The 24,375-nt window shown below is 43.0% G+C and overlaps 1 protein-coding gene across 2 annotated transcripts in view; it reads right to left on the bottom strand.

The window, feature by feature from the left end:
- Positions 1–24,375, bottom strand: part of DENND1A (DENN domain containing 1A) — a 481,754-nt gene that overhangs the window by 160,091 nt on the left and 297,288 nt on the right. For both annotated transcript variants that reach the window (XM_081067070.1, XM_081067071.1), the window contains exon 12: positions 18,032–18,133. In XM_081067070.1, the coding sequence (XP_080923196.1) occupies positions 18,032–18,133 (102 nt within the window). The remainder of the gene's footprint in view (positions 1–18,031; positions 18,134–24,375) is intronic.

Raw genomic sequence — 24,375 nt, forward strand, 5'->3', positions numbered from 1 at the left:
TTCATATATACATCTCCATTAGTGCTTCCTCTCACTCCTTGCTTTTCCGTTTCTTGAGAACATGCTTGGACCTTGACCTCAATTGGCTTTAATTGCTTCTTCTGCATCCCATTTTCCCCTCAAAGATACTGGTTCTCCACGGGGGAGTGGGACTGCGCTGGTTACGCAGAGCTCTGAGCTGGAGCTGGAGACGACCCCAGGGGTCCAGGTCTCTGCTCCCTTTGTCTCTCCTGACACTTCATGGGCTGAGTATTAAGTCAGAAAGTTAGAGGTACGCGTTATAATTCTAAGCGGCTTTTGTGTCAGACAAAAGAATCAATTTTCATTATGGGAAGGCTACTTCACTATATGCTGTAATGGCTTTGTCGAACATCCTAGGAACAAACTATCAAGTCCATAGATGATATTCTTGGAGTAAGAAAGTACAACTGTAAGACAAAAAGGCTCATTTCCACTATCTGCCAAAGAAAGCTCACGAGGAGCCTTGCACACGCTAGTGTGCTCCAGCCCCCTCCCCATGCCTGTAATCATACGTCGTTGGCATTTTAGGCTGAAACACACAGGAGCAAAGACTTTTCCATTTGTCTATCTGTAAATCTCATCTTCCTCCAAATGCTTTTTTTTTTTTGCCCAGAGAAAGTGAAATTGTCTTTGTTTTTCCCATAAAACAATTTAGTTTCAACATAACTCTCTCTCTCTTTTTACCTCTTTCTCTCTTTCTCAATGCAGCTGAAAATCCTGCCCAATCTAAAGGAAGCTACAAGATCTGAGCTCAGAGTAAATGTGTATTTAAATTATTAGGTGGACATTCAATAGAAAGATTATTTCTAACCAAATATGTGCATACATATATACCTATATATGTATGTATCGGGAGTATTTTCAAAGAAGGGTTTTTTCCCCCATACTTCTGGCAGCTTAGGTTTAAAGGTCAGATTTAAACTATCACCATGTTTCACAATGCAATCTGTGCAGTGCCGCGTAATGAAATGGTTCAGTAAAGGTGCTTGTGGAAATTCTTTTAATTAGGTCTAAGGCTTTTCAGTTGTCAACATGAATAAACCAAGAACCATTCTCTTGCAAATACAATGCACAAAATAAAAATGTAAGTTACCTTTGAAAAAATAGATATGCACTTGGAAAAGGAAGTTATATGTGTTTTTTTTACAATATATGCTCTATCAATGAAAAAAAACACCACCTAGATCTTTCAACAACAAAATGGACTGCAAATCAAAAGTAAAAGAGTTGCTCTATTTCTAACAAACCAGGACACTATGCCTGGTTCTAATGAAATGTATTTGGAAGAAGACTCAAGTAAATCACAACTAAAAATGTTTATCTTCGTGAGCAAAAGCCACCTTTCCACTTAACTATAATTAATTCCATAGATCAGTGGTATTTCAGTCAGCCATGTGAATGTCCTATAATGACTCCTGCAAATTGAATGTTATCTATTAAAAATGCACCAAAATGCACTTTTGCCCTCAGCACCACTATCTGAGGCCCGAAAGATGAGCATATCACAGCAGGAACATCCAGACTCTTGCTTTTCAAAGCTGTGTTGACAAACCGAACTACTTAGATTTGGAATTTTTAGCTGTCAGTTCAAAGCTGAATCTAGGGATTGAAATATGCAAAATGAAAACTGCAAGAAAATAGTAGGTTGCTTGGGGAAAGATGGATTGTATTTGCATTGAGCTCTGATGGAAAAAGCAAAACTAAATAAAGGACTCCAATCACCACCAGTTCAGATTTAGATGGATACAAAGTTGTTCACCAAAACCAACTAACCCGAGGCTTGCCTTGAAATGGGAGAATTTCAATGGAGCAATGGCAGCACGTAATAAAATTGTGTAGTAAATCAATGTACAACACCCAACAAAGAGTATGTCGATTTACTCTGGGTTCCAACACACCTGAGTTCAAATCCTGCCCAGGCTGCTGCTGTTAGCTGGATGCCTTTAGGCAAATTATTTAACCTCTTCATCTATAAAATGGGGGTAAAGCAACCCCCCCCCTTTTTTGTAGATTATGTAGATTAAATGTCAAGATTTTTGAAACATCAAGTGCAGTGGCTGGCACACAGTAGGAGCCTAATAGATGGTGACTATTCTTCCACATTACCCCGACTCCAAAGCCAAAACTACCCAAGGTATTATTTTAGCATAAAAAGAATAATGGACTCACAATTAACATTTTCTAGGGCATCAATTACTGAAATGTCACTCCTCATGCTAAGCCTAGTGGGTTTATTTAGTGACCCAAACTCAGTGTGTATTTGGGTGTTAATAAAGTGCTTGGTGTTTACAAAGATAAAAGCGGGATTTGTCTCAGCAACAATCTGGGCTGAATGGATATAGCTTTCCATGCTTAGGGATTCGGCCAGGCCGGATCCATTGTGGATCACATGGAGACATCCACACAGAGCGAGATATCTCCCAGGGGATCTGGGCATCTCCACCTCCTCAGGGAGAAAAAACTCCAGGAACGGGGGGTGGGAAGTGTGTATAATAGATGTGTTTCACAGTGTCCCCGCTGCGATGAACAACTTGATCCACTTACAGTTCCAAACACATGATGCATAAAAGAGCTGACAGAAATTCAATTCTTCAAAGAAAAGCATCTGCTCTCTAGTGGGAACGGCCAAATATTAAGCAGTTTTAAGGCAGGGCAAAGACCTAGAGGAGCATACTTCATTATCTAGATAGCCAGAGTAAAGAAATGCTGAGGATTACAAACGAACGAAAAAGTAGCCGAGATTCCAAGCATTAATTACCGGGAATAAAATGATTCAAGTTAAATCTTTGTTACAACAAATATTAAACCCAGCTGTGTTTATGTAGCAGTTGTGAAAAAGAAGGAAAAAAAAGAAATCCGTGTACAATATCTGTGAGCTCTGCCAGTTAATTGAATTTGCTGGCAGCACTTCCTCTACCACGAGCCAAACATCCTCAAAGATAAAATGTAGCTTTTAAACAGACCTGGGGAAAACGGAATCAAGAAATTTCAACCAATAAAACACAACTCTTTACTGGTATAAAAGTAAAGTAAAATTCAGTAATGAAAGGAAGGAAGTCTCTTAAACATTTACTGCATTCCAAAGCTGGGAGCTGCGGTTTATTGCTGAGGTCTCTTCTGATGTCCCACAGCGCCCCTGCTCCTGCGTCTTTAATGAAGTCCCATAAACCTCCATCAAATCCTCGATTGTTGACAAATCATACACACACACACTCTGGGCAAGGCCCACTGGCCCGTGATGCTCCTTTCCTTCCTGTCTGAAATGAGTAAGTCACGGAGTGGACACCGCCATGGAGAGTGGTCCATCGTAGGACAGAGACCGACAGGCAATCCCTTAGATGGGTGACGGATGAAAGATGGGCTACCTGTGATAGGTGACACTGGTAGGAATTCTCTTCAATCAACTGTCGCCTGACCCCAGTCCAGTATCAGTAGTTTGCGGTGAGGGGAAGCTTTGGCCAGATTCTACGAACTGGAGAAGCAACCGGAGACTGGATCCCACACTTACCCTCAGTCTGGGACTCAGTGTGGCGCAGGTCTTACCGCATCAGCCTCTGTCTTAATTATGCTGGTCGATCCCGCACTGCCCCAAAAATGAAGTCCACACTTGTTTTTATGACAGGAGGCCATTCCCAATCTGCTCCCTCCTGTCTACTTCTCTGGTCTCATCTTTTCTCTCTCCCAACCACATACCCTAGGTTCCAGCTGGACCAGACCATTAATCCCTGCCCAAACACATGCGCTTTCATTCACACCTCCAGCCTCCATTCATTCCATTCCCGCCTGCCAGTATGCTCATCTCTCCTTTTCCAGGAACAGCGACTGTGGGCTATACATCTCCACGTTCCTTAGGCCCAACACACTGAACCTACACCCAACAACTTCTGGCTGGGTAAGTCATCTCCATTCCTGAACTGCCTATAGAGCTGCCATTTGGGACACGGGACCAGAATGTCTGGGGGCTCCTGTGGACAGAAGCGAAGATGCTGGTGTGAAGTGCGGAGGAGAGCAGGTGGGGGTGTGAAAGGACAGGCTGGCAGCACATGGATTCCGAGGGGCCACGTTATGGAGCTTGAATTTCACCCAGAAGAAAATGAGGAGCCATTAGAGGGTTTTCAGTTGAAGAGTGATATTCATGTTTCAGAATATGCCTTCGTTTACAACCAGAGAATGGTCTGGGATTGGAGAAGTGGAGGTAAGACCGGCGTTTCAGCCCTCCATTAGCTCTTCTACCAACCACCTGTGACCCCACGGAGAATAAGATCTATGTCTTAATCATCTCTGCATCCATTATACCCAACGTAAAGCATGACACATAGTAGGTGTTCAGGAAATGCCTGAGCGTTTCTTGTCTGTTTCTTTTTTCCCGGCTTTATTAAGGTATAATTGAAAAACTATATATTTAAAGTATACAATGTGATTAATTGGTATACATATCCGTTATGAAATAATTATCACAATTAGTCTAATTAGCATATCCATCACTTCACATAGTTATCTTTCCGTGTGCCTGAAACACTGAGGATCTACTCTCTCAGCAAATAGCAAGCACGCAACGCAGTATTCTGAACGAGAGTCGCCATGTGGTGTATTAGGTCCTCAGAGTGCGTTCGTGTTATAACTGGAAGTTTGTACACTTTGACCCACATCTCCCCATAGGAAATGCCTGTTGAACAAATAAACATTCCGTCAGAGAATGCTAACAATACATGCTTCCACGCGGCAGAAGGAATCCTAAGTCTACAGGCCTGTACACACAGATTTACGTAAGATACTCAGCAGTCAGAGCCTGCCTGTCTCCTCCCAGTCAGCAGTTTAAATTCCTACTGGCATTTTAAGAATAGTTCTTTTGCAAAGTTTACTATTACTTAAGACATTTTGCAGGACAGATTGCTCAGGCCAGACAGCCTGTGAAGTCTGCTCTCTAAGTAGTTCTCCTTTGCTTTGGGGCTCAAAAGCATTGCTGACTCACGAGTTACAATGGCACATTAGCTCCTGCGGGGCCCTGTGGCAGCACCCTAGAGTCTGTGAGGACTTCAGAGGAGAGGCAGCAAGCGGACTCTGGGCTTACCTGAATCAGGGCCCTTCAGCACCAGTTTTGCCTTTGGACTTCCAAAGACAGTCCACTACATGATATAGCCCGATTCGAATGTAATAAGAACCAGCCCAGCCCTAAGGTCACAATTAAAAAGGACAGAGTCATTCATTCAGTAAACACTTACTGAGTATGCGCTATATACTGAACTCTGGGGTCGACAGAAACATGAAGGAGGAAGAGTTTTTGGTTCCTACCCTAGAGGGGTTTGAAGAGAGGATACAGACAAAAATAATTCCGCCATCACATGCCTCGCGCTGTAACAGAACGCTGTGCCCCGTGCTTTGAGGATACAAAGGACAGAGCAATTAACCACTGAGGAAAGGTTAAGGGAGACCCGACTTTAGAAGGACTAGAGAGCTGATGGAGTTAGAAGAGACTGAGGCACAGAGTGCAGTTAGAAAGCCACTGCCAGCTTTCCGGCTTCATAGCACGGAAAGAAGTACGAGTCAGAGGACTTGCTGGCCCTAACACAGGAGACTGAAATAGCCACACATGCACACACTTGCAACGAGAAAAACGAATATTACATGAATTTTAAATAATGTTCAAAAGTAAATGCTAACTTTCGTATTAGTGATAAAAGTGAAAACCGGTATGGATCTAGTGGGGGAGGTAGTGGTATTTAAAAGTATGTAGCAAGGGCCTTAAAGTTTTATATACCCATGATCCAGAAATTCTACTTGTGGGAATTCATGGAATTCAAGTAAATGATGTAGAGATTGAGTTACAAATCTGTCCATCACACAGCTGCAGAGGATTGGTCAAATAAATATATTATGGTGTACATTCATGCAGTGGCATGGTAGTTCACACATTAAGAGGTATGAATTTTAATTAAAACGGTCACAATACATCGATGGCTTTCCATTTTTTTACTGTGATGCGGAGTAATGAACGTACAAAGAGTAACACTTTGTATACCAGTATACATGTATTATGCAGTTAACTAAAAAGTTTCATAAATTAAATCTTCCCCGTATTATATGTGATGCACTCTGATATTTCTTTTCCTCCATTTAAAAAAATGCGTTGTGACCCACTAAATTGATTTTATGGTTTCACTAATAGGTGACTATGTGCAATTTGAAGAAATCCATTTTTAAGTTGTAAAGTAAGATCCCAGTGGTATTACTAATCATGGCCAAAGAGTCAAAATGCTTGGCCCGCAATATACCCAGTAAATTGTAGCTGTAATGTGCATTCAAGTTCTCCTGTCTTTCTTGAAAAAGGGAATTCTGATCTTCAGGGATCTTTGCTTTTCCAGATACTTGTACAAAGTAGAGAATCAGATGTTTAATAAATAAATGAGTGAATAAATAAATGAGTTTTCCACAGTCTAACGTTCCAACCAGGTTGCACACGTGGCTCATTCATTCATTCACTCTCTCTACAGACATCCACTGAACGAACGCACACAGTGCCAGGGCTGAGTTCACACTGTGTGGAGTCCAAATGCTGGGGGTGGGGGGTCAAGAGTTAGTAAATAAGCAACGCGGTATCGTAACTGGTATAAAAGCAGTACGGGTAAAAGGATGTGGAAACCTAGAGGAGGGAGTGTCAAACCATGGGATCATCATCACAGAAGTGACATTTGAGGAGCGCCCTACACAAGGAATAGGCTTCTGCCAGGCAGAAGAGAAGGAAGGGTGTGTGCACCAGAGGGAACAGCACGGAAAGAAGCATGGAGATAGGGAAGAGCATAAAGGCACAGGAAAATGGGACCATTCTCCACAAGGCCAAGAAGTGACATGATGGCACGTGAGGCCGAGAGGCTGCCTGCGGTCAGTGTCCAGCCTGTGAAAACGCCGGAGGCCACGCGGAAGGACTGGCAGCACCCCAGGCCCGGTGCACTATGGGTGCTCTGTCCGTGCTAGCTGTCTTCCCTTGCCTTCTCCCCTTTCTCACACTGATGGTCAGTACACAGTGTGCCTTTTCTCTCTCATTATGTGCTTAGAAACCTCTTGGATAGCCCTCAAAAATTCCACCAAGGAAGAACAAGAAGTTTAAGTGGTTTAAAATACATCATTGAATCATCTGTGATCTTTTTATCCAAAGAATAGAGACAAGACAAAGAAGCGATGGTCCTGAAAACATACAAAACCGTAAAGGCTAAAGCCAAGACATTCAAGTGTCTCAGGAGAGGCGGAAAGATGGTAATTTTCCCTGTCATAAAACTGGTAATAAATCTTATCACAGAAAATTTGGAAAATACAAGAAAAAAATGTTAACCCATAATTTTACCATCCTAATGCACCACTGTTGGTAATTGGGAGGTTCTTTTAAAAATCCTTTACTTCTGTGTATCTGGCTGTTTTTCTCCATGATAGTCGTAGTAGAGATATCACTGCATTGTCTGCTTTTTCCACTCAATTGCATCTTTAGCATTTCCTATGTTGCCCACATTCTTCATAACCATCATTTCTCATGGCCGTAAAGAACACGCCATTGAATAGCAGTGGGATAGATTATCCTAATCGCTCCCCCTAATTTTGGATATCGAGGTTGCTTCCAACTTTGGTTAACAGAAACAATGCTATTTGGTTAGATGGCTTTCTTCATTTGGAAGTATTTGCCAGACAAGAACTTTAAAAGTAGAATTATTAGGTCAAAAAGAAATACCTATTTTAATGTCCTATTAAATATATCATAAAAGAAACCTGCTTTAAAAGAAAACCAATCTTACAGAAAGCATGAAGTAAAAGAGAGTAAGCAGATAATAAAGGCGCGCGCGTGCGCGCGCGCACACACACACACACACACACACACACACACACACACACACACCTCTGTAAATTTCAGTCCAAAGACTATTAGAAGCCGTTGGAAATCTTGCTCCCAGTGCTAAAGTATGGAATGTCCACATCACTGGAAGCCTGGAAGAGTCTGAACTCCCTTTTACGAAGCTTTCTAACAGCCCTACTCTATTCACTGGCTTACACTTAACAGTCTTGAAGGAACAATAGGTGTTCTTTACATTTTAGGAGGGAAACAGATGAAGAGTGCTTGGTTAAATGGCTGCAGAGGGAGGGGATGTTATATTTCTGTTCTCAGCATCCACGTGGGCTGAGGTAAACAAGAAGTCTGTAAACAAGCCTTTAGATCAATAGAAGATGAACTATTCTTGCCATATTCCTCCTATAAAATCCACAGCTAAGGAACAATACAATGCTGTCAGTGAAAACAATACATCTGCAAGTTTCATGGAACCCAGAGAAGTAGAACAGCATTAGCCTTGCAGTTCTCACTTTTTTTCAGGTAGAAAAAGCTAACTGAGATAAGATAACAGAATTTAAGACTAAATTGTCTACGTACCTCACAGAAAGCCAGAGCCACCCTGCCTCCAAAGCGTCCCCTTACCCACGTTCACAGATCATGTGAAAATCAGCAGAGCTGTTCTGAAACCTACTCAATATTAGAACCTCCTTTCAAAGTTAATTTCCAAGGCCTCTTCTTTTCAAAACTTAACTATATGAAGCCATAACTTATATACAATAGAATGTATACATTTAAGGAGCACAGTTCGGTGAGTTCTGACTAATGCACACATCTGTGTAACCACCACAACCCCACAACCAAGAAAGAGAACATTTCCTTCAGCCCAAAATGTTCCTTGGGGCCCTTGTCAGTCATTTCCTGCCTCCACTCCAGCCCAAGGCAACCTCTGATCTGCTCTCATCCACGACTAGTCTAGCTTTCTGTCTTTTAGAATTTTACATAAATGAAACCAAACAACATTTTCTTATGTGTCTGGCTTCTTTTCCTCAGTGTAATATATTTAAGATTCATCCAAATTGTTTTGTGTATCACAAGCCTGTTACAATGGAATACTGACTCAGGAATAAAAAATAAGGGCTCTAACACTGTTTATTCATCTACTAGCTGATGGAGACAGGGTTGCTTCCAGGTAAGTGTTTACTCTGAATAAAGCTGCCACAAACATTCACGTGCAAACATTCACGTTTGGATGCATTTTTTCATTTCTCTGGGATAAATTCCTAGGAGTTGAGTTGTTGGGTTATATGGTAGGTGTAAGATGAACTTCATAGAAAGCTGCCAAACTGTCTTCCAAAGTGGTTTCACCATTTTATGCTCCCATAACCAGTGATGAGAGTACCAGGTCAGTTGTGCCACATTCTTTCCAACACTTGGTATTGTCAGTCTCTAAACATTTTTAAAGTCAGGTTTACTGACGTATGAGTTACATATAGTAAAATTTACCGCTTTCAGTGATGACTTCTATGAATTTTGAAAGATGCATATAGCCATGTACCCATCACCCCAGCTCCCGACAACCACTCATCTGATTTCTATCTCTTCACGTTTTGTCGATTCCAGAATGTCATATAAATGAATTCTTTCGCTTAGCATAATGTGAGATTCACCCATTTTGTGGGAAAGATCAATAGTTTCTTTTTATTGCTGAGTAGTACTCCATTTCATAGGCGTATCACTGCATTTAAACCCTCACCAGTTAAAGGACATTTGGATTGTTTCCAGCTTTTGGTGATTACAAACAAAGCTGCTAAAAACATTCACATAGAAGTGTTTGTATATATAAGTTTTCGTTTTCTTGAGTGAATACCTAGGAGTGGGATTGCTTGGTCTTATAGTAAACATGTCTAATATATACACTTATAAGAAGTGTGTAGTCTTTTTATTTTACCATACCAGTGAGTATATAGTGGCCCCCTCAGTGTGAGAATTAATTTGCACCCTCACGGAGCATCTTTCCATGAGCTTATTGGCCATTTGAATATCTTTTATTGTTGAGGTTCGCTTCAAGTCTTTTGCACACTTTTTAATTGGGCCGTCTTCTTATTATTGAATTTAAGGATTCTTTATAGATTCTGGATAAAAGTCCTTTTGCAGATATATGTATTGAAGTATTTTCTCTTGGTCTGTGGTTTGTCTCTTCATTTTTTGTAATGGTGTCCTTTGAAGAGCATAAGTTTTTACCTTTCATGAGGTTCAATTTCTCCTGTTTTCTTTTATGGTGTGCACTTTTTGTTTCTTATCTAAGAACTCTTTCTTACCCCATGAAGATTTTCTCCTACATTCTCTTTTGTTTATTTTATAGTTTTTGCTTCTATGTTTAGGTCTATAATCCATTTTAAACCAATATTTGCATGCGGTGAAAGTCAAGATTCATTTTTTCCCATATGTATATATTCAAATATTCCTGTAGCATTTGTTGAAAAATATTTTCTTTTCTCTATTGAATTACTTAGGCTATCTGTTGAAAATTAATTGACCATTTATGTGTAGGTCTAATTCTGAGCTGTTCATTCTGTTCTACTGAACTGTATGTCTAACTACACTGTCTATCTACATGTACCGTAACTTTATAGTAAATCTTAAAAGTGGGTAATTTACATTCTGCAACTTTGTTCTGTTTCAACATTGTTTTGGCTATTCTAGATCTTTCGCATATTCATAGATGTTTTAGAATCAGCTCATCAAGTTTATTACTATTTTTCCTCCTAAATCTATCTGGAATTTGGGTTGGGATTATATTGAATTAAGGAAAAATTAACATCTTAAAAATATTGAGTCTTCTAATCCAAAACATGGAATATCTCTCCATTTGTTTGGGTCTTTTAAATTTTTTACAGAAACGTTTTATAGCTTTCAGTATGCAAATCTTGCACATATTTTGGTAAATTTATTCCTAAGTATTTCACATTTAGTATGCTATTTTAAATGGTACTTTAAAAATTTCCTTTTCAATTGCACATTACTAGTATACAGAAATACATTTGATTTTTGTATACTGCCCTTGACCCTTGCTAAATTCATTTATGAGATTCCTTACGATTTTCCATATATATGACCATGTTGCCTGAATGAAGACATTTTTTCCCTCTTTTTTCTAATCTTTAAGGCTTTTATTTCTTTTTCTTGTCTTAGTGAACTGGTTAGAACCTCCAGTACAATGCTGAATAGAAATGGGAAGAGCAGACATCCTTTATTGTTCTCATTCACAGAGGGAAAGCATTCCGTCTTTCATCAGTCCTTTTGGTAGCTGTAGTTTCCTAGATGCTCTTTATCACAACGAAGATACCTAGTTTGTTAAGAGCTTCCATCATGAACAAGTGTTGAATTTTTCCTAAAACACATTTTTCCACATGTTTTGATATAGTTTTCCTTTTTTAGTTTGTTGATATGATAAATCACATTGATTTATTTTCAAATATTTAACCATCCTTTATTCATCTGATCATGATGTATTATCCTTTTTATACCAAGAATGCCAAAAAAAAAATGTACCCATTTTAAGAAATGTTATCTCTGTACTACTTTTTGAAGTTGAATTGAATTACGGTAGCAACGTGTAGTATGATGTTCGCTTAAAAGATGGTGTTAACCAAATGAATGCTAGCATTATTCGTGGTTTTACAATTCTAATACAGTTTTTTCCTTCTTAAAGTATGTGGACATTTTTCTGGCATCCTATGTGTGTCGCTGGCTTCAATTTGTTAATATTTTGTTCAAGATATTTACATCTGTATTTATGAAGCATATTGGTCGATAGTTTTCTTGTAAATTCTTTGTTTGATTTTCATGTCGGGGTAATGCTGATCTCATAAAATAAGGTGGGAAGTGTTCCTTTCTCCTCGTTTTTTGGAAAAGTTAGATTACATTAGTTCTTCCATAAATGTACAATAGAATTAATTGATGAACTATCTGGGCCTGGAGTTTTCTTTGTGAGAATGTTTTAATTACAAATTCAGATTTCTTTAACAGAAACAGTACTATTCTTCTATTTTCTATTTCTTCTTGAGTCACTTTCTGTAATTTGTGTATTTTAAGGAATTTGTTGATTTCATCTAATTTATCAAAATTATAGGAATAAAGTTGCTCATAACACTCCCCTATTTCCTTTTCTCTTTCCTTTTGTTTTTTTTTATAAAAAGTGTACCTTTTATTTTGAAATATTTTGATTTACAGAAAAGTAGCAAAAACGATATAGAGAGGATCCACATAGTCTTCTCCCAGTTCCAGTTTCTCTTAATATATCTTCTATTATCATATTTGTCAAAACTAAGAAACCAACACTGGTACATTATTATTAACTAAACTCCAACTGTACTGTGATTTCACCAGTTTTCCTATTAAGGTCCTTTTTCTCCCCTAGGACCCAACGCAATCCCACGTTGCATTTGGCTGTCATGCTGTCTTGGTCTCCCTTGGTCTGTGACAGGTCCTCAGTCTCTCTTATGTTTTTTGTGACCTTACCAGTTTTGAGAAGTACTGGTCACGTAGTTTATAGAATGCTCCTAAATTTGGGCTTATCTGCAGTTTCTGCCGTGATTTGACTGGGGTTTGGGGAAGAATAGCAGAGAGGTGACGGATCCTTCCCAGTGCGTATCAGTCACGTGACAGGCACGACATCACTGGTGACGTTATACTTGGCAGCTTGATTAAGGTAGGGTCTGCCATTTCTCCACCACAGTGACTCACGTCTGGCACTCTTCACTTCTTATTGTCCAAGGCGCTCTGTGGTATCATTTTTCTTCCATCTGAAGAACGTCCTCGAACATTTCTTGTAGTGTAGGTCTGGTGACAATGATTTCCCTCGCTTTTTATTTTTCTGAAAAAGTCTTACTTTTGCCTTTGTGTGTGAAGGATATTTTCACTGGACGTAACATGCTAGCTTGGTAAAATTTACTTTTATTATTCTAAAAATATCATTCCATTATCTGTGACTGTGTAGTTTCTTACAAAAAGTCCTCTGCCATTACTTCTTTCTCTTATATAATGTCTATTTTTCTCTAGCTGATTTTAAGCTTTTCTTTTTTATCACTGATATTGAGTAATTTCATGATGTATCCTTTGTGTGGCTTTGTTTGGGTCCATTATGCTTGAGGTTTATTGAGCTTCTCATAACTCTGAGTTAATCATTTTCATCCAAAAAAAAATTTTGACTATAATCTCTTTAAATGTATATATGTTTTTACTTTCCCCACCTTGCTCTCCTTCTAGGACTCAAATTACATGAATATTATTAGTCCTCTTGATATAGGGCTATGGGTCCTGAAGCCTCTGTCAATCTTTTCCAGTTTTTTTCCTTTCTCTGCTTCATACTGGATAGTTTTCATTGGTATGTCTTCAAGCTCGGTGATCTTTTACGTTGTGGTGTCTAATATCCTTTTAATCCTATCAGTGAAGTTTTCATCCCAGGTATTATATTTTTCACCTCTAGATGTTCCCTTTCATTCTTTTCATATCTCCCATTTCTCTCTTCATTAGTTCAGGTCTTCCTTTAAATTCATGAATATATATTTATAAACTTTATAATGTCTATCACTAAGTCCTTGTCTACTAATTCTATCACGTCTGTCATTTCTGAGTTCGTTTCTATTGACTAATTTTCCTCTTGGTTATGGGTTACATTTTTCTGCTTCTCAACATGTCTAGTACATTTTTGACAGGATGCTAGTTACTGTGAATGCTGTGTTGTTGAATATTGGATTTTGTTGTCTTCTTTTAAAGAGGGTTGAAGTTTATTTTGACAGGAGGTTGAATTTCTCACATATCAGGTTGATCCTTTCAAGGCTTTTTTTATTTTTTTTAAGAAACAATTTTGTTTAAAACTTTTTATTGAAATTTAATAAAAAATAAATAAAAAATACAAATGTCATTTGTGTTCAGCTTCACGAATTCTTGCCCACCGAACTGGCACTGAGATAAAAAAAAAAAATCGACACATTACCAGTATCCCCGAAGCCCTCTCCTATGCTCCTCAAGGCTTGATTTTAAGCTGTGAGGGCAGGGCCAAAATAATCTTGACTCGAGAGCTAATTTAGCGCACTACCACGGCATGGCTCCTGCGGTCTCAGGTGATTGTCCCGAGTGATCAACAAGATCTCTATCCGGGCTGGTCAGAACCTGGATGAGTCCTAGCCTGTGAGCTGCACTCCACATGTGGGCAGATCAGTTGTCAGCAGATTAGTTAAGAGGACCCAGTCAGATCTCTGGAGCTCGTTTGCGGAGTAGCTCCCTCCTGTCTGGTACCCTGATCCACACATTTAAATCACCTCTCCCTCAAAGTCAGATTTCTAACCCCCCAACTCAGCAAGACGGCTGCGCTTTGCTGGGGATCCCACGCCTTGCCCAGGGTCCAGAAAATGCCTCAAGGCAGGAAGCCCAGGGGATCACAGGCCTCACCTCATTTGCTTCCTTTCTCTCACAGGTCATACTCCTGCACTACCTGTTGTCTAATATGTGAAAAACAGTTGTTTTCCTATTTGTCCTGAGTTTCAGTTATTATTGTCGGGGGGAGCAATCTAGCTCCAATTATTCCATCATGGCTAGAAGCAGAACAAAGGCCTCTTGTAATAAAATTTCCAGCACGGACGCCATGTTTTGCAAGATTTCATCTACCAAAATAACCCAATCCATATGTCCCCTCCATCCTTCCCTCTATCTATTCAGTGGCTGCTAGATACCCGGGAAACAAAGATGAATAAAACTTGATTCCTGCACTCAAAGAACTCATAACGAAAGGGGAAAGCCAGAAATGTGTAATAAATGATCGCTGGATGATCAGTATAATTATACAAGCAATATAAAGGGCTGTGGGGACAGACACAGAGAAAGATACTGTTAAATCTACTTGGAGAGCTCAGGGAAGGTTTTTATCGCCTAAAGTTTAGAGTTACATCTTGAAGAATGAGTGAAAGATTGACAGATGGGGCAGGGCATTTGGGGCAAAAGAAACTCTCTATGTAACGTATGAAGTTATGAAACAACACAGAAGCTTGGGAGAAATACTACCGGTTCCAAACACCTATAACATAGGGTTTCAAGCAAGGAGGGGAGAAAGCTCAAGCTATGGAAAGAAACAGGAGGGTCATATCACGGACCTTGAACGCCAAGCTAGTCTTCATTTGCAACTGTAATTCATCACCAGTAACTACAATCTATCGCGCTCATCGGATGTGTTTTACATACATTACATACGTTACATTTAATTCTCACAACAGCCTATGAGGAAACCAAGGCTCAGAGAGCTTAAGTAATTTTGGCCAACATCACATGGCTAGTAAGTGACGGAGCCAAGATTTAAATACAGGTCTCTCTAATTCTGAAGCCGGCAAAAGGAACTTGCTGCAGGTACTGGGAAGTTACGGAAGGATTTTTTATCTTTATACAGTTTTAAAAAATTATATTCATTGACGAAATGGTTTTAAGCAGGAGGAAAATACAGTTAACTTTATGTTGTAAGGAGGTCACTTTGGTGCATGAGGGAGAAGGGCTGGAGTCCCAAGAGCCAGTTCAGAGGCTGCTGGTGACAGCAGGAGAGAAACGAGAGCTCGATCAGGTGGCGTTTAGGAGGGATGGAGAAGAGGACTGGAGAATGTTGAAGCAGCAGAATCTGCCCGACACAGTCAACGAGCAGTTTCGGCAAAAGGCGAGATTAGGAGGTCACCTGGGGTAGGCTGATGCGGATACACTGCCAGGACCTGGGTCTGTGCTAGATGCAGGGGATTCGAAGCTGGGCAGGGCGTGGCTTCTCCTCTCAAGGACTCAACAGCTCACACAGACTGACAGAATCAAACCTATGGATTCCACAGTAAGTCCCCACGGACCACATTCCCTCCCGTGACTATCTGTGGAGTCTCTAATGGGTCGACAGCCCCATGCTGGAAACCACTGCTATAGAACATTCTCAACCCTGCCACAAACGAGCTTGGAAATGAGGAGGTGCTCTTCATGCACAGGCTGAGAACTCTCACCCTGGCTGTAATTATTAACAACGATTTTACTAAAAACAAATGCGGGTGCCATTTACTGAATGCTGACAACACGCGAGCACTGCGTAAAGCGTCTGGCGGGCATGGCCATCTCACTTATTTGCCAGAACGATCATAATAATAGACCCCGTACTCTCTTTTCAAGACAGGAAGCTGAGTCTGAGCGGGAAAGTAACATGCCCTAGTGACTCTGGTTCTTTGAGGCTACTTCGTCGATCATTTCAAAGGCATCTTGGAACGTGCCATCCTCAGGAAGCTTCCATTACCCTCCTCCAAATTTTGACCCCTAGACCTTTCTGTGCCTGATTTCTACTTCCTTTGTGGGCTCTATTTTGGTATACTGTGATACACATGTAATTGACATATCTGCTTCTCCTACTGGGAGGTGCTCTTTGAAGGAGGGGCCTAGGTTGGCTGCATTTCTGTACCCCACGCCCAGCATGGGGACAGAGCGCTGCAGAGGGGACCAGTCAGCTGACTCCATGGTTTCTGAGCACCCAGACACTCATCCGGGGCTGCCCCAGGCCCCTGGCCACTCCTTGCACATGATATGTCTCAGGCTCACTTACCACATTCACTTAGCAGTTACAAGGTCCATACCTAAGACACCTGTGGCTTAAAAGGAGCGCTTTGCCACCGAAAGGAACTGGGGTAGCAGTCCTTGGACAAAAGGAACTCAAATTATGGTCAGGAGGCCCTAAGGTACTAACCACGTCCCCTGCTGGGACATGATGGAAAGCAAACCTCACAGTGTCTGGTACTTTTATCTTTCCTACTTCTGACCTCTCTGCATCAGCGTGGGCACCAGGAGACGTGGAGAGGAAGCAGCACAGGCTTTGGTGCTGTCCAGACTCGGGTTCCAAGCTCAGCTCTGCCTCAGCCGGGCTGGAAGGTCTGTGCTCTCTGAGGTGCTTTTCTCCCTGTGAAAAGGACAGCACCTACTCCGTAGCACTGTGAGGCTAACTGAATGCGATCGTGAATGCAGAAAGCGCCTAGAGAGGCAGTGGAGTGGGTGGCTCTGTAGAGTGACAGAGTGGCTTCACTTCTTGGTTCCCCCTCTTTCTAACTCTGGGTAAAGTGGGAATAAGAAAACTACCTTCCTTAGAGTGTTTGAAGAGGAAATGAGAGGTCAGTGACAAATGCTTAGTACAATGCTTAGCATACAGGAAGTCAATGAAGGGTACCCATTGTTTAATTATGCTACAAATGGAACATCTTTACCGAGCACAAATGACACCCTCAAAATCTCACAGTGAGTTATGCGCAGAGGAGTATGAAATCTTGTTGCAAGTCATTCACCAGCAAACAGCAACGCGTTTCAGACAGCTAACCCCCGGTGCCACCAGGACTCCTGGCAGGGCCACGGCCACGACACAAACCCTGTCCCACCTCAGCAGCACACTACTCCATCTGGAAGTCAGAAGAACTCTACAGATCTTCTTGCAGGCAGAACCAGGGAGATCAAACCGGAAACATCGAAACTGTTTCCCAGCGAGCCCAATCCGCCTCATTCACGGGGACAATGGGGGACACTGGGTCTGCTTCAAACAGGCACCACGAGGCAGCTCTGAGGAGCATCACGAGGCAGGGATGAGGTCACGTGTTAGCCTGGCAAATGCGGCAGCCAGTAGCTTTTTGCTCACTAGAGCCCACGTCCTGTCTAGACTTGAGGTACAAAGAAAGAGGTAGGGGACATGAAGCCACCTTCAGAGCACTGTCAGGAGATACCCTGCTAAGTGGGAAAATGGCTGTTTGATGATGGTCCAGGAAAAAAATGTAGGTTTGAAGTGCTCCAAATCCCTCACACTGAAAGCCCTCGTGCCCACCTCTGGGAACGCTGTGCTGGGGCGGGACGACAAGACCCCCCAAGCTGCCCCAGAAAGGGGAGCTGTCTAGGCCCTGGGTCTCTTCACAGCCTTTCAGATGAAAGTTCTGAGAGCAAAAGAAAGCCTAAAAAGTGAACCACCTCCCAACTTTCTTCACTGGGACAAAGGTTCCCAAGAGATCAGAGAAACACAGTGTCCTTCTTCGGCCCCAGGAAAGCCATCGCCATCCCCCTCTCCTTTCCCCATAGGGGCATGTCACATTCGTTCCACCGCATGCACTCCCATGGGGGGGGGGACTCAGAACCCCACGGGCTCATCTCATTACACACCACGTCATTCGGGAGGCTCTGGAGGTCGTCAAAGGGTGTCTCCAGGGTATTGGTGTCCACGTTCAGGATCACGACGTCATCCAGGGCCATGTTTCTGACTTTCTGCAAATAAAAAAAAATTCCAAAGGAGAAAGTCATTGAAGTATCACGAGACACCGGTACTTCTCCTGATCTTCTCTGGGGAAGGGAATAAGGCAAAACAGCTGACAAAGGCTGACTCTGGGGCAGGCCCACTGCTAGGTGGTTCACATTTGTGAGGCTATTTCACTGTCACAAAAAAACTCTGTGAGCTTGTACGGTCATCCCCAAGCCCAGGAGTGGAAAGGTTCCACAGAGATTAAGTTAATGTGCTCCAGGTCACATAGTTAGGAAGAAAGGTCTTTATACCCCAGGGTTATTTTTCCCCCTATATTTTCCCAATTTTTAAAATAGAAGCTGAGATCTAAAGCTCTGGCCCCAGGACTTCTGATATACAGAGAGGCTCTTATGACATCTGCCTCTCAGTTACTGAAGGCTACTTGCCCATCTCTCTGTTGGCTCTTGTCATTCTTGGGTATGGAATCTGGTGTATGGCCGAGGGTTAACATTTCTCTTAAACCTTAAGTGAGAAGGTCATGCTTTAAACTTGGTTCCATCTTCCATGGAAATCTAGCTGGTAAGTCATGGCTTAGAGGCTGTGGTCATAAGCCATGATCCTACTGGAACAGAAAAGGGAGTCTTGTGCTGACAAGGTGCTCATGTTTGGTGAGGGGAGGGAGGAATAAAGGAATGATAAGGAAAACGAAGAGCCCACCACCTGGAAGCAACTCTCCACAGTCTGTGGAAGTACAAGATTGTGTGTAGCCTGAGTTTTCAATTTTTAATCACACTATTTATCCACTGCTAGAATCCATCTCCATTTTTCTCCTGCCTATCCACCACTCCCAATCTCATTCAATACTCCTACCCCCTCACAGATCTAAGCTCATTTCTTTAGAATGGTCTTTATTTCATTGTGCACTGGTTAAGTAGAAAGATCTTATAGATGTAAAAGAGAGCATATGATGCCCGGGCAAAAGGCATAAAATGGCACATATGGTCACCCTGTATGTAAGGGACCAATTTCATTATTGGCCACACTTTGGAGCTACCACATATGACTGTGTAAGCATGCATTGCCCAAGGATGTCCAGCCAGCCAAGCTGGGGCTGCAAACTGCCAATCTATGTGTCTGTCGAGTGGCATCAACAGGGAGAAGTCCTGGTAGGAGGGAGGAGACGCCTTTTCTGATTTCCCCGAGAGTGGGCACTGTGTGCGAGACGGAGCTGGACGTCCCGATGGCTGCTACGCTGAGTCCGAGAATGCCTTGGAAATGGGTAACAAGTACCATGTACTAGGAGCCTACTGGTGCTTATTCTACATTTTACTTACTTTCAGTCATTCAGTTCTTATCAAAAGCTCGTTCCATGTAACTTGCGGAAAATGAGGCACAGACAGGTAAGCTGAAGGGCGGAGCTAACACACAGCGGCCGCCTGCACAGCCCACGCTCTCTGCACAGCACCACCATCCCCCTCGTCACCAGACACCCTCAGCGAGACTGTGCTCCATGCAGCCCGTGTCCCTGAGCCCCAGTACCCCTGTGCCTGCCTCCCCTGCTGGGGTTTGGGCCCCTTCGGGGGCTCACCTGTGCGGCTCACCGCTGCATAATAACCAGCACCAACAAATGACTGGCACTTGGCAAGTGCTCCTTCATATTGGTCCACGCTTGTTGTCACACACTCCAGCCTCTAGGACACAACTTGGTACCTAAGTAATCATTTCCAGATTCCTCCCAGCAGGGGGCTGGAGCCATGCTGGTAAGAAACTTCCTAAGGTTGGAGTCACACTCCAGAGGACAGAATTCTGGAGCCCCTCCACCTAACAAGCCCAGGAGCCTCAGACTTCTGCTGTTGACTTCTTTAGGCCCCCGGGGCTTGTCCACAAACCTATCAATTGGTAAACTTGTACTAACTGCCCACAGAGGAAGCGCCTCCTCCTCAGTTTATTCTCCCTCCAAACCCAACTCATTAACTGACTGCCTTACTTACAGGGTAAAATGCTATTGGTAAACAGCATTGATAGTAATACATTTCACTAGTGTTTCACAAAGCACAACCTCCATTTTACAGATGGGAACATTAAGACGCGTGGCAAACTGCCCAGGGCTCCTTGGCTGCCTCCCTTAGCAATCAACAGGTTAAACACCTAGCAGTGTGCCAGCAGGAAGTTACAAAATGGCCTCAGTGACAATCATTTTCACTTCTGTCACACTTCAGAGCTCACGCAGCACATTCCCACAGATTCTTTCATTTTCAGCAAGGTAGCTACAGGTGAGGGTAGCACCATTCCCATTTCAGAGATGAGAAATTGAGGCTCAGAGAGGTGAAGTGGCTTCCCCACGGTTATGTGGCTACTCTGGGGCTTCTTCATCTATAAAATCAAAAGAATAACTGTGACCTCCATCGGGACTCCATTTCCCCTGGGCTGCTATGAGGATCAGCGGTGATATGTGCACAGTGCTGAGCTAGAGCAGGGGCTTACAAACAGCAGCGACTACGCTTACGATACACGCACCAGCCACAGCCAGTCAGAAAGCTGTAATGGCAAGAATCCTCTGGCCCCTTCTTGTTAACTGACTGCTGGGCTCTCATTTCAGAAAGAGAATCAGAGAAGGGACCATGACGGGCTCAGCCACAACTCAGCCGGGGACTCGAGGACGAGGTTGAGCGCTGCTGCACCCCAGAATCTCCTATTTTGCTTCTGACTTTCCAAAATCTCCAAACAGAAGTGGGTTGGGGGTGCAGCCACTGGAGAGAGGCCTCAGTGGCTGAAAGGGCGCAGTGAGAGGAGCAGACCTGGCGTTGTTTCCGTGTTCCCAGGCGGTCAGCAGCACAGATCAGCCCTTGTGGGCTCCCCAGGCGGGGCCGGGACAGGCCTTGGATTCCTCCCACTCTGGAATAGACGACGTGCTGGCGGAGCTGTGTGGAGTGTTTACTTTCCCTACAATGGCGCAGGCTGGAGAAGAGGAGAAAACCTGCCCTTTCCTCGGACTTGGCAGGCCAGGGGCCCCTTAGGAACCAAAATGCCCAAGCACCAAGCTCCAGGCAGGAGCTGGGGCTGCACAGTTTCCTCTCACGACAATCTGCCCTCCCGGGGGGGCAAGGCCTCTTCCAAAGGCGCTGGCGTGGACTCAAGGGCCTTTCTGAAGCTCAGTGTCCCCAGGGAAAGAATCAGAGGCCAGCTCGGCCAGATGGGGCCTCATCCCTGAGGGGCTCAAGGAAACAAGCGAATGAAAGAGGCAAAAACAAAACCCCCCAAAACCTCACACTGTGGGTGAAGGTGGGAAGTGCTGCTGGGGAAGGAAATGGGACAGTTATTGGGTGCCAGGTCCTTTAATCCCGCCCATGCTCTGAGAGAGATCCTATCATCTCCATGGAAAGAGGAGGAAATGAGGCTCAGAGCAGTCAAACAGAGGGCCCCAAATCACACAGCTAGTGGGTGGCAGAGCTGCCTTCTGAACCCAGTCTGGTTCAAAAGCCTAACTCTTTGCGAAGATGTCCCCAAACCAATGCTCAGACTTCAGAACAAGTTCCTAGGTAGCGCATGCCATTATAGTAACCCTCTCAGGACCTGCTTTCTCTTTGCTGTTTGTATCATAACAACTACATATGCCAACTGTAAAAAAAATGTGGAAGACAGAAAAATTCAAGGAAGAGATGATGGCTGCCCTCATCCCTCCATTTGGAGAGAACGTTTTTGCTGTTTCCTTCCACATCCCTCCGCCCTAATCCCTCCTTTTAAAAGCACAGGTGAAACAATTCTGTTTCTTTCTGATTTTCTCATTTATTACCATATAAGCAATGCTCCACTTCATTAAGAGTGCTGTAAAGATCATTACTAATTGTTACAAAATGTTTCACTTCATGGAAACAAACCCAACCAAGCCCCTTCTGTTGGCTGTTATTTCCAGTTGTTAAGAAATTATTACATGTAATATTGTCATGAAATCTGTAGGCACAAAGCATCGTGCTTCAGGATGGATTCCTAGAAGTAGAATTTACTTTCTACTTCTTAAAAAAGTGTCCCTCTCAAAGTCGACTTTGAGAAAGATAGCTTTACTTCCAATTATTTTAAAAATCATTTTACCCACAGCTTGTGTTTCCTACTCCAAGTGAAGAAAAATCAGCAAAGACACGAGCAGATGTCAAAATAGTCCTCCAAAAAGCCTACCCAATTAAAACACTTACTAGTCCCACAGCACACCGAGACGGCTCTCCGGTAGCCTGTCCCACCAACACATTCCCTCTCTTTTTAGTTACAACATATGCCAAAGCTCCTGCCAGCTGCAAACCGTCCCCTCACCAGACTCTATAGGCTTTTTCTCAGAATGAAAAAAAGAAAAGAAAATACTGACATGCACACTGGCTTTCCAAATGGCATTTCTTGCACAGAGAAATACATAAAAATGGCATCTTCCCATAAATATTGTTAATCAAAAATGTCTTTCTCTTTATGCTTTGTCACAGACAGACTTAGCTTGACCCCTATCTTTCAGGACAGGGAAGGGAAAAATCATAGTAGGGGAGGCGGTGAGGGGCAGCCAAGAGGATATGGGCTCTAATATAATGTCACCCTTGGATTGCCCCTTACCTCGTGCATTGCCTGAAGCAATTCACTCACCCTTCTAAATCGCCCAGGTTTTCGTCTGTAACGTGGGCATCATGACAAGACCCACCTCACAGAGCTGTGAGGATATGTGAATATATGTAAAGGACTTCACACGATTCCCTGGACATTCATAATAGGCATTCTACCAGCAGTGGCTCTCCTGCCTGCCTGTCCCCTCTCCGGCCAAGGATTCTGAGAACTCAGCTGAGTCTCGCTAACCTCACTCCAGAGCCTGAGGTAGCAGGAAGTTTGCCCTTCCCTGTGCTCCCCTCTGGTTATTCCTGCAACCACAGTCACAAGCCAATCTAGTTATTTATACAGGTATTCCATTCCTCCCCTAGTCTGTGGGCTTCTTGGGGTCACCAGACAAATGTCTGTACTCTCAGCCTGTACCCCAAAGCAGGCAATTCCTGGATGGATGGATGGATGGATGGATGGATGGATGGATGGATGGATGAATGAACGAGACATAGTACAGCATACAGGTGAAGAGCATAGCATCCAGAAGCCAGTCGTCTGAGTTCTAACCCAGCTCCACTTCTGTGTAAACTTGGGCATTTCACTTAATCTCTCTGTGCCTCAGTTTCCACTTCTGTAAACTGGGGGTGATAACAGTGCCTACCTCACAGGCTGGTTATGAGGATAAAATGGGTTAAGATTTTTAAAGTACTGAGAGTGGTGCCTGGCACATGAGCAGCTCAAGATAAGCATTTGTTAAATAAAAAGGAACGCTCTTTTGAGAGTGATGGGATTACTCTCTATCTTTATTGTGGAGGTGGTGGTTTCATGAACGTATAAAACTGTCAAATTTCATTGAGTCATACACTGTAAGTGGATGGTTTGCTGTACATAAATTACACCTCAATGAAGTTGATAAACACATCAGTACTAGGTCCAGAACATAGAATAAAATCACAATAGACTGTAAAAAATAACAATGCATCAATGATGGTGAATGAATGCTACACGACAAGATAATTTTTCCCAACGTACATTCTGATTTGCAGCTGTGTTTGGCTCCCTGCCTTCTTCCTTTTTTTGTCTAACCCAGGACTTCTTTGTTTAACTTTGTTTTTCACTATGTTCTCTTAGGATAAAACATAAAAATCTACTGCCCCTAGAGATTCTGATATATTTCCCTACACAAAAACAGGGTCCATTTGAGAATCACTCTACTGTAGCCAAGAAGGCTTTATTAAGCCTTACTTTTTAAAGCTGGTTGTATGGAAACCGTGGGTTTCCCCCTAATATATAAAATACCAGCTACACTTTTTCAAACCATACCAGCCTACCACCCAGATGGGGGTGATCCTGCCTGTCCAGGGAAAGGATTGGGCAGCCAGTGACAAAAGAAAGGTAGGACTTAAAACCATGTCATAAAATGAAGAACGAGGGTTTACACTGGCAACGTCATCTGGGGGAACCACAGTGGTCAGGAGCACATGGTGCCCCCTGGCTGAGGAAGCCGAGGGCTGGAGGTGGAGGATGGAAGCTGGTCCTCTACCTGGAGGAGCAGGGACCCAGCTTGACCGACCTCTGTGCCCTCGGCTGAGTGATGGGCTCGCTGTCTAGGATGGAGGTTGTGGGTCAGTGAGGGGGCACGCAAGGAGTAAATGAGCCAGCACACAGTCAATCTTTTCTGTTGTCCTTCCACCAG

The sequence above is a fragment of the Rhinolophus hipposideros genome (assembly GCF_964194185.1).
Source record: "Rhinolophus hipposideros genome assembly, chromosome: 11".
Taxonomy (NCBI): domain Eukaryota; kingdom Metazoa; phylum Chordata; class Mammalia; order Chiroptera; family Rhinolophidae; genus Rhinolophus; species Rhinolophus hipposideros.